General features: G+C 39.8%; 1 protein-coding gene across 1 annotated transcript in view; it reads left to right on the forward strand.

Annotated features, from left to right (window-relative positions):
• The window catches only part of LOC127851189 (uncharacterized), a 98,573-nt gene extending 88,398 nt beyond the window's left edge, over positions 1-10,175 (forward strand). Inside the window, exon 4 of the mRNA XM_052384819.1 lies at positions 9,721-10,175. Within this exon, the coding sequence (XP_052240779.1) occupies positions 9,721-9,995 (275 nt within the window). The 3' untranslated portion in view covers positions 9,996-10,175. The remainder of the gene's footprint in view (positions 1-9,720) is intronic.
• The last annotated feature ends 1,598 nt before the right edge of the window (positions 10,176-11,773 follow it).

The following is an 11,773-nucleotide window of genomic DNA, read 5'->3' on the forward strand; positions in this document are numbered from 1 at the left end:
TGCATTGGACATCCGATGAAGTCACAACGTTAGGAATTACTTTCACAAATAATGAAAAGGATACAGTTCTTTAAAACATACTACCTAAATTACAGAATTTTAAAAACTGCGTAAAATCATGGCATCACTGTAAACTTACACTTATCGGAAAAAACACAGTTTTGAAAACGTTTGCACTTCCTAAATTAATTTATGTATTAACAGTCCTCCCAAATCCACCAAATGATGTTATTAACGATATAAAATCAGCAATATTTAATTTCATATGGGACGGTTAGCCTGATAAAATTAAACGAACTCAGTTAATTCAATCGGTAGAAAATAGAGGTATTCAATTAACAGACATCGACTCATTCTTGAATGCAGTCAAATGCAGCTGGGTTAAAAGATACCTAGATAATACCAATACGAGTTAATGGAAATAATTCTACTAGAAAATCCTAAAAAAATATGGTCACTCCTTACTTTTTGAATATAACATCAACAATACCATTTTGCATGAAATTGCAAACGAAAACATATTTCTATCTAGTGTTTTATCGGCATGGACTAATGCTACTCATAACCTAGAAACCCAAATCACAAGTAAAACTATTTTATGGAACAATAAAGACATAACTTCAAACAATAATACTTTTTTCTATAAACACTTTTTGAACAAAACATTAAATATGTCGACCAATTGTACGATTACAGAAAAAGGACTTCTATTATTTTGAGAATATAAGTAATATATTATACGGAATACCTTCAAGAAATTTCCTAATGTATAACACATTAATTAAAAGCATACCCATACATATTAAATCTACAATTAATACAAATAACACATCATGTACTCAAACATCATGCACGGAAAACATACTTGCAAAACAAACCAAAACAAGCAAAATAGTTTACAAACTACAAATTAAACACCCAGCAGAAAACTCCAAGATTCAAAATAAATGGCAAAGCCTTCTTGGAGAACAAGAATTAAATTGAAAACAAATATTTATCATGCCATATAAAACAACTATAGATAGTAACCTGAGAATTTTTCAATATAAATATGTCCATAGAATCATAGCTACAAATAAATATCTTTTTAAGTGCAACCTATCCAACACAAATGTATGTGATATATGCAGCGAACACATTGAAACAATAGAACACCTTTTCTGGGAGTGCAAACATATTCAAATTCTATGGAACCAGTTAACAACATTTCTAGAGAAACAACAATTACAATTAACACTGTCTCTCTTAAATATCAGTTTCGGTGTAAATACTTTTAAAATACCAGAAATTAATAACACTGTGAACCACATTATCATATTAATGAAATATTTTATATTCAGCATCGAATACCAAAAAAAAACAAATACCTACTTTCAACTGTTTTATAAACGATTTAAAACTTAAGATCCACAACTTGAAAAACAAATTGCCCTTAACAATGATAAACTATATATTTGAACAAAAATGGCAGCACATTAAACTTTTATAACAAGTCCAGAATGCTTTCTACCAATTTTATGCAACTTATTCATATTCATAACTATTCTGTAGATTTTATTTTTTTTTGAAAAAAAGACTATATATTAGCATATCTTGTATAACATGTTTGAACAGTATTGCTGCTACATGATATAATTTTTTTTGTGTGATCTTATGCATGTATGCAATGTATGTCTTATATTGAATATAAAAAAATGAAAAACAAATATTCCGGAGAAAGTCGAGGTTGATTATTTCATGCCGGTCAATAAATTATTTTTTAGTGTAACGCAAACGCTATTAATATATTGTATGTTATACATTAGTCGTTTCTACTGCTCGCATTCATGGAGTGATTACACTGATGGTAGGTTCATTTGAAATGAGTAAACATTCGCATACTTTTAAATGGTTACTTTAATATATTACAATTCAGTTTCGTTTCTTTAACACAATAATGTAAAATGTTTATCTCGATAATATTAACTCTTTCAAGAATGTGTGTTTAAGTATTGAACGAATTTGAAATCGTAAGTGCAGACACACTTTAAAAGTACATGTATTAATTACGACTGTAACTTTTCATTGTCTTTTTAACTGTGTTTTGTATTAATTTGCATAACTATTTTTCAGTTCGAAAATCTTTATTTTGAAATGACAATCATGAAACATGAATAGTTGGCATTTCTTGTATCGATAATCAGGTTTGGACACGCCTAAAATTCAAAAATACAAAACCTACTGGGGATTCCATGTATTTATTGCGAAATCGTTTTGTATTGTGTAGGAATTGAACGCACTAATACGGCTCTATAGACTATTTCGCGAACATTTGGATTATTTCACACATAACCAAAATGGCATAAGGCCGATGTTAATATGTTGGGTTAGGGCTATATTTGATCTCTTACGAAATTGAGTATTCGGGCTAACATGTCAGCTCTTTTGTCTTTTCATTGTAATTTAATGTTTGAATACAATTGTGCACACACAGCCGACTGAAAATGGCAGAAGGAGGCATCGATCGAGCCACATCACAGACTGAAAGCGTTCCAGGACACAGCAGCCTGTACAGTCGTCACTCTCAGGTGAGACAGGGGCCGAAAGCGCCCAAAGATACAACAATCTGTACGGCCGTTTCTCACGGGTAAGCATTGAAATGAAAGTGTTCCAGTCCACATCAGCCTGTACAGTCATCTCGCAGGTAAATCAGAGAATGAAAACACTTTTTGACTCATCTCTCAATACAGACGCAACATAATACATAGTAGGAAATGAAAACGCTCAGCCAGTGCAACCTTCAAGTACGGGCTAGTCAGGGACTGAAAGCGCTCCTAAACACAGTAGGCTGTGCAACCTTCATGTACTGGCAAGTAAGGGACTGAAAGCAATACTAGACACAGTAGCCTGTGCAACTTTAATGTACGGATAAGTCAGGGACTGAAAGCACTCCTATACACAGTAGCTTGTGCAGCTTTCACCTACAGGTAAGTCAGGGACTGAAAGCGCTCCTAGGAGCCTTTGCAACATTCACGTACGGGTGAGTAAGTAACTGAAAGCACTCCTAGACACAGTGCCCTGTGCATCCTTTACGTACGGGTAAGTCAAAAACTGAAAGCGCTCCTAGCAGCCTGTGAAGGATTCACGTACGGGAAAGTTAGGGATTGAACACGCTCCAAGGAGCCTGTGAAGCCTTCACGTTATGGAACTGAAAGCACTCCTAGACACAGTAGCCTGTGCAACATTCACGTACGGGTAAATCAGCGAATGAAGCGCGCTCTAGCAGCCAGTGCAAACTTTACATACGGGTTAGTCAGTGACTGAAAGCGCTCCTTGCAGCACGAACGGGTAGGTCAGGGACTAATAGCACTCCTAGACACAGTAGCCTCTGCAACCGTCACGCACGGGTTAGTCAGTGACTGAAGCGCTCCTAGCAGCCAGTGCAACCTTCACGTATGGGTAAGTCAGGGACTGAAAGCGCTCTTAGCAGCCAGTGCAACCTCCACATACGGGTAAGTCAGGGACTGAAAACACTCATAGACACAGTAGCCTGTGCAACCTTCACGTACGGGTAAGTCAAGGACTGAAAGCGCTCTTAGCAGCCAGTGCAACCTCCACATACGGGTAAGTCAGGGACTGAAAACACTCATAGACACAGTAGCCTGTGCAACCTTCACATACGGGTAAGTCAGGGACTTAAAGCGCTCCTAGACACAGTAGCCTGTGCAACCTTCACATACGGGTAAGTCAGGGACTCCAAGCGCTCCTAGCAGTCGGTGCAACCTTCAAGTAGGGTAGGTCAGGGACTGTAAGCACTCAAAGACACATAAGCCTGTGCAACCTTCACATATAGGTAAGCCAGAGGCTAAAAGAGCGTTTAGCAGCCCGAACAACCTTCACATACGGGTAAGTCAGGAAATGAACGCACTCTTATACACAGTAGCCTGTGCAACCTTCACGTTCGGATAAGTCAATAACAATAAGCGCTCTTGGCCGCCTGTGCAACCTTCACATACAGGTAAGTCAGTGACTCCAAGCACTCCTATAGACAGTAGCCGGTGCAACCTTCACATACGAGTAAGTCAGGGACTGAAAGCGCTCCTAGTAGTCGGTGCAACCTTCAAGTACGGGTAGGTCAGGGACTGAAAGCACTCATAGCCACAGTAGCCTATGCAACCTTCACGTACGGGTAAGTCAGTGACTGAAGCGCTCTATCAGCCGGTGCAACCTTCACGTACGGGTAATTCATGAACTGAAAGCACTCCGGAAAAAAGTAGCCTGTGCAACCTTCACGTATGGCTAAGCCAAGGACTGAAAGCGCTCTAAGAAGCCCGAACAACCTTCACATACGGGTACGTCATGGACTGAGAGCACTCCTAGCAGCCTGTGCAACCTTCACGTACGGGTAAGTCAGGGACTGAAAGCACTCCTAGACACAGTAGCCTGTGCAACCTTCGCATACGGGTAAGTCAGGGACTGAAAGCGCTCCTAGACACAGTAGTCTGTGCAGCCTTCACGTACGGGTAAGTCAGGGACTGAAAGCGCTCCTAGACACAGTAGCCTGTGCAACCTTCACATACGGGTAAGTCAGGGACTCCAAGCGCTCCTAGCAGTCGGTGCAACCTTCAAGTAAGGTAGGTCAGGGACTGTAAGCACTCAAAGACACATTAGCCTGTGCAACCTTCACATATAGGTAAGCCAGAGACTGAAAGAGCGTTTAGTAGCCCGAACAACCTTCACATACAGGTTAGTCAGGAACTGAACGCACTCTTATACACAGTAGACTGTGCAACCTTCACGTTCGGATAAGTCAATAACTATAAGCGCTCTTGGCCGCCTGTGCAACCTTTACATACAGGTAAGTCAGTGACTCCAAGCACTCCTATACACAGTAGCCGGTGCAACCTTCATATACGGGTAAGTCAGGGACTGAAAGCGCTCCTAGTAGTCGGTGCAACCTTCAAGTACGGGTAGGTCAGGGACTGAAAGCACTCATAGCCACAGTAGCCTATGCAACCTTCACGTACGGGTAAGTCAGTGACTGAAGCGCTCTATCAGGCAGTGCAACCTTCACGTACGGGTAATTCATGAACTGAAAGCACTCCTAGACACAGTAGCCTGTGCAGCCTTCACGTATGGCTAAGCCAGGGACTAAAAGCGCTCTAAGAAGCCCGAACAACCTTCACATACGGGTACGTCATGGAATGAGAGCACTCCTAGCAGCCTGTGCAACCTTCACGTACGGGTAAGTCAGGGACTGAAAGCACTCCTAGACACAGTAGCCTGTGCAACCTTCACATACGGGTAAGTCAGGGACTAAAAGCGCTCCTAGACACAGTAGTCTGTGCAGCCTTCACGTACGGGTAAGTCAGCAACTGAAAGCGCTCCTAGACACAGTAGTTTGTGCAGCCATCACATACGGGTAAGTCAGAGACTGAAAGCGCTCCTAGACACAGCAGTCTGTGCAACCTTCACATACGGGTAAGTCAGGGACTGAAAGCGCTTCTAGACACAGTAGTCTATGCAGCCTTCACGTACCGGTAAGTCAGAGACTGAAAGCGCTCCTAGACACAGTAGTTTGTGCATCATTCACGTACGGGTAAGTCAGAGACTGAAAGCGCTCCTAGATATTAGTCTGTGCAGCCTTCACATACGGGTAAGTCAGAGACTGAAAGCGCTCCTAGACACAGTAGTCTGTGTAGCTTCACATACGGATAAGTCAGGGACTGAAAGCGCTCCTGGACACAGTAGTCTGTGCAGCCTTCACATACGGGTAAGTCAGGGACTGAAAGCGCTCCTAGACACAGTAGTCTGTGCGGCTTCACATACGGATTAGTCAGGGACTGAAAGCGCTCCTAGACACAGTAGTCTGTGCAGCCTTCACCTACGGATAAGTCAGGGACTGAAAGCGCTCCTAGACACAGTAGTCTGTGCAGCCTTCACAAACAGGTAAGTCAGGGACTGAAAGCGCTCCTAGACACAGTAATCTGTACAGCCTTCACATACAGGTAAATCAGGGACTGAAAGCGCTCCTAGACACAGTAGTCTGTGCAGCCTTCACATACAGGTAAGTCAGGGACTGAAAGCGCTCCTAGACACAGTAGTCTGTGCAGCATTCACGTTCGGGTACATCAGGGACTTAAAACACTCCTCGATACAGTAGCTTGTGGCAGCCTTAACCTACGGATAAGTCAGGGACTGAAAGCACTCTTAGCGGCCTGTGAAACATTCACGAACGGGTAAGTCAGGGACTGAAAGCACTCCAAGACACCGCAGCCTGTGCAGCCTTCAAATACGGGTAAATCAGGGACCGAAAGATATCCCAGACACAGCAACGAGTGCAGCCTTCACATACGGGTAAGTAATTGACTGAAACCGCTCCTATAAACAGTAGCCTGTGCAACCTTCATGTTTAGGTAAGTATCGGACTAAAATCGCTCTTACACACATAAGCTGGTTCAACCGCCACATACCGGTAAGTAAAGGAATGAAAGCGCTCCTAGACAATACAGCCCCTGCGGCCTTCTCAGTTAGTCAGGGACTTAAAGCGCTCGTTGACACAGCAGCCAGTGCATTCGTCGCGTACGGGAATGTCAAGGACTTAACGCGCTACTAGGCACAACAGCCTGTCCAGCCGTCAGATTCGGGTAAGTCCAGGAACTAAACGCGTTCCCAGACACGACTATCTAAATAGACGCAAAACACTTAGTAGTAGTTAGTAAGTGACTGAAAGCGTTCCTAGACACAGAGGCATGAGAAGCCGTAAGGTACGGGTAACTCAGAGAATGTAAGAAACATTATACTGAATAATTGAGATGTTCAAGTATACACACATTGATAAACTGGAAGACATGTGTTCAATTAAATCCATTCGTATGCTATTTAATGTAGACTTGTGTAAAGAGGAAGTATTAATGTTCAAGAAATCAATGTTATGTTTTAAGCCTGGAAACTACAGAGGGAAACGTGCGCGAATGCGGGTTACATCAGTTTAAAACTTCTGGTAAAAACATGAACAAACAGCCAACTTGAAAACGTATGAAATTCTTTCTTCTCCTTCTCATGATCTATCTTCTTATGTTTTAAATGCATTAAGCTTAAAAGAATGCTCGTCAACAACATGTTATAATATGAAGATTCCTACGTTCAAAATGTTTACTTTATTTTTGACTACAGTCGGATATGTAAAATTAAATTACAAAATGTTTAGAATTAGTATATTGTGACCTTAATACTAAAAAGGCACTGATAGCAAATTGACAATTTTTACTTGATGTGACCCTGGAAATATCTAGTTAAGTGTATAGTGTTAAATGGGAACAATATTGCACAAATATAAAGTGCAACGCTAGCTGTTTTATCAGCGCAAATCGCTTTGTATGCATTAAATAAGACAATTAATGAGGAAACTCACTTTGTGCATCTCATAGGAAACCTTCAGGTAAGTCCGGGATTAAAAGCGTTCCCAGTCACAGCAGCCTGCACAGTCGTCTCTCACGGGTAAGGGATGAATTGAAAGCAATGCCAGACACAGCGCTATGTACAGTAATCACGTGCGATTAGGTACGCAGGGGATTTGTGTTTACTTTATTACAATTTTGCAGTTCTCAAACGAAATTCTAACCTTGATAGAAAACAACAAACCACATGCTTTATACCACATTGAAGTTATTAAATAATTTTCCCACTGGATTAATTGTGCAAACACGACCGTTAGGGTTCAGTTGTGGATTCATAACGGAATTTTATGCATGTTATGGTTTCCTTTATTTTGTTTCAGGAACATTACACAATGTTATGATTAAGAATTTTAATAAACTATACTAAAACTGTTTTTATAACTGAGCACAACTTTCAAATGAGTTATTACTGAATTTCGTGTAAATCGTATGGTCATATTGGCGTTAGTAGTAGGAACGCACGGAACTGTATTTAACGTCACTACAATATGAATGCATGTACATTTTTGTTTAAGATGTGTCACGTATAACCTATTAAACAAGAATAATGTGGTAAGACTAAGTGTTCGGCATCATTCGGAATTACGTTTCAAACGCACGGTGCCTGACGCTTTACAAATCAGAGTTTTATAACTCGAGTTTAATTCAATTTTACCAGTCTGTTGCTCTGAACTACGTTTATGTTTATTCTCCATCCATCTTTAACAAAAGTATATAAATGTACGAGATTCAATGACACTACTGAATGAAAAAAAAATGTAATTTTACATGATGATAATGAGAAAATCACGTACTATTCACTTGTTATACTTTAGGAAACAATATGATTCGGTGGAAAAACTAAACATCATTGAAAAAAAATTAACCTATGATAATTAAATTAGTCAATTATTATATATAAAATAATGTTAACATATACAAAATGTAATTAATATATTTCAGATATCCAAACTACAATAAATACTACAACACTACTTATGAAACTTAATTAAATACGCAACATGAAATGCAGATACAAATGATGTATGCATTTATTTTAACTCGTTCTATTTCCTATGTTATTTAAAAATTAAAAAGCTCTTCGCACTTTGTATGAATAACTGAAACATAAACATTATCTGAAACTACATTTTAACCAATGTATGGAACGTGCATTGAATATTTTATAGTGGAAATATAATAAAATACTCATCGTGAACTAACATTTATATTGTGCTTTTGTATTTTAAGAATCATGTCGAAAATATGTCCATGGAAATATGTACTATAATGACCCGGCTGGGATACGGCGAGGAGATGATAAGATGGCGGGTTGAGAAATGCAGGGAGTTTGTTAGGCTGTTTAATACTACACGACCACGATCAAGTCATTACATTGAAATTTTAGCAGGAAGCAAGGCAGAGGGACTGACCTGCAATTTGGAAAGCGACTGGGACATGTTGAGCGTGGTGAAAGGTGTCCTCTGTGTGGAAGCTGGTATCAACCTTCACACCATACCTGACGAAATAGACGTGTTTAGGATGGATACACGCGTATATCCAGGACACTGCAGACTGTTACAAGAGAGACGAGCGCATACACGTTTTATACAAATTACTAATTCCCTGTGTGATAATGGATATGGAGCCGTTCTACTTAGTAGTAGTTTATTCCTAGATGAACTTTCGCCATTATTTACACACTCATTTATAGTGGATCATGAGAGAGCGGGGCCGTCGATACCGGGGACAATTCATGGTTTATGTGATATAGACAGAGTACCCGCACTACCCTGTTACTGCCCCATCATCCTCCAACGATGGGCTGCCAGAACACGTCATTGGCCGTCACCAGTTATAGTTCAGAAAGTCGTATCATTAGGAGCCTACCTAACCCCAGTCGGGTTTAAGGGAAGTGATTATAAGCACATGGAATGGAGGATGTGCTTTAACACTGGTGAGACAGAACTTGTAAACAATCTTAATAGCACACAAACGCAAGTTTATGTTATGCTTAAAATGATTGTTAAAGATGTGCTTAAGCCTTGTAAGAAAGAAGTTACATCATACGTGATTAAAAATATAGTACTTTGGCAAGCTGAGAATAACCCACAGCATAACTTTTATAAACGCAGTTTTTTATACTGGCTACATGACGGACTGAGAGACCTTAAGACTGCTATTGTCACACAACATCTGTCATACTACATGATTCCGGAAAGAAATTTAATGGCAGCAAGTGGTTTGCAGGATAAGCAGCAAAGTAAATGGGTAGCAGTTATAACGGACATGATGGACGAAGGTCCGAGAGTTATACTAAGATTACAGAGGATACGACAGGCCGTCATCGCGTCCCCAGAGCCGATGTTGTGGTTCAGCAAAATAAGGATGGAGCTTGAGATGCTGGAGCTGGAGGCATTCATCAGAACCGCACAGTGTAGCGATGAGCCCGATGTTATCTTGCAGGAGATAAATAGACGTCAGGACGAGATACTGATGGAGGTGAAACAACGGATGCGCATAGACGGATGTGCTGTTAATCATCTGAAGGATATCTTCTTCAGAATTTTAATGTAGTACTGCATTAAAGTGTAAGAAGTTAACGGAGCCGAAGGAACTAATCAGAGACATGTAATACAAAGATTGTTTTGTTGCCAGATTTCAAGAAGTGATTGTATTTGCTTTTTTCATAATGTTTCACTTTTTTATATTGTACTTGCTATTTTGTCATTCTAATCATGAATTTGCGAATATTGGCCGGTTTGCGTATATGATAAAAGTTTTACTTCAACAAACTCGGGTTATATGGAAATCATTAGCCGTACGCCACTTTATGCCGGAAAATGTTCTGACGGTTTAATAAGGGGGGTGGGGTTTTAAAAAAGACCCCCCCGCTAATTTTGCCGGGCGTTTTATTTTTCTGACAATAAGGCATTTGATCGCTACATGGATGGACATAAAATTTACATTACAATTTTTTGTATAAATAGCAGATGAATGCTTTACTGAGTCTAAGAACGTTCGTTCGCAAACATGTCGTTGTATCAGAGACTTCAATCGTTTAAAAACAGGCCTTCCCATTTCGGCGTGTCAAAGGAAGACCTGGCTAGCCAAGGGTTCATCTACGACACTTGTGTAATCTCCGAAAATATTGAGTGCGTTCGATGCGTGTTTTGCCATGTGCACATTTCCATTTGGAACATGGATAAAGAAGATGTAAAACTGAGGCATCGACAGCTGTGCCCCGTTTGCCCTTTTGTGTTCGATTGGGTCATGAACACAGAAGAAGAAGTGAAACTGAAACTTAGTCAGCGACGGTTTAGCCCTGCTTGTCCTTTTGACAATGAATCATTCGGTCGGTACTTACAAAATGAGTTTTCCAAGCTATATCAAAAAGCGAACAATGGAATTGCGAAAACAGAAAGCAATAACCAACGATGTTCAACGAAATCGGTTGATATCCTTCAAACCAAAGATAACCAAAATGATGACGAATACGATGATTACAGTGATTTCGATGACCTGCTTACGGCGAAAATTGAAAAGACTTGTACTCGTACCCGCCCCAATTCCTATAAAAAACAAACTGAAAAGCAACGTAAAAAGGCTGAACAAAGGCGTTTGCAAAGGCAACTTTCAAAACGAAGAACAAAAATACGCAATGCAAATCGAGATCAAAAACAAACATATTGCCAGGAAAAAAACGACGATGATAATTACACAACTCAAACAGTTTCCAATGATCGAGATGTAAAAATACATGATCGAAAAATGTGTTGGGTTTGCAGAAGCCGTGATATCGATGATATGATAGAAGATCAGTTTTTGCAATCTTACGAACGTTTTTTGGAGGAAAAATATAAAGAAGAATTCGACAATTGTTTTGCGGACGAAATCGGTGGCGTCGATGATGAAGAACAAAATCAAATTGAACGTGTACCCTATGTTCTATCGCCATATGAATATTTGATTGATAAAAAGGTGGAAGAAGAGGCCCACCATATTTATTTTTCTGATTACGAGGCATTCGCGCAATACATCGAAACGCGGGACGAAGAGGCCGACCATATTTATTTTTCTGACGATGATGCATCCGATGCGGCATTCGAGTGATACATGATATTAACACATAGATGTGTGACTCAATAATTAACATTTTATGCATGTTTGTTTTGTTGTGTTCGATTGTATATGTTAATAAAAAACCTTGAAACAATTGTGCGTGTTGTTTGTTATTTGAGTATGTTCTGAACAAATCACGAAAACACAAGCTATGATACAATACGTTTTATTGAATATTCTTCATGGACATTTTATTGGAATATCTTGTCATCGCATTCGCGCTAAACATTTCA

Source organism: Dreissena polymorpha, chromosome 11 (genome assembly GCF_020536995.1).
Source record: "Dreissena polymorpha isolate Duluth1 chromosome 11, UMN_Dpol_1.0, whole genome shotgun sequence".
NCBI classification, from domain to species: Eukaryota; Metazoa; Mollusca; class Bivalvia; order Myida; family Dreissenidae; genus Dreissena; species Dreissena polymorpha.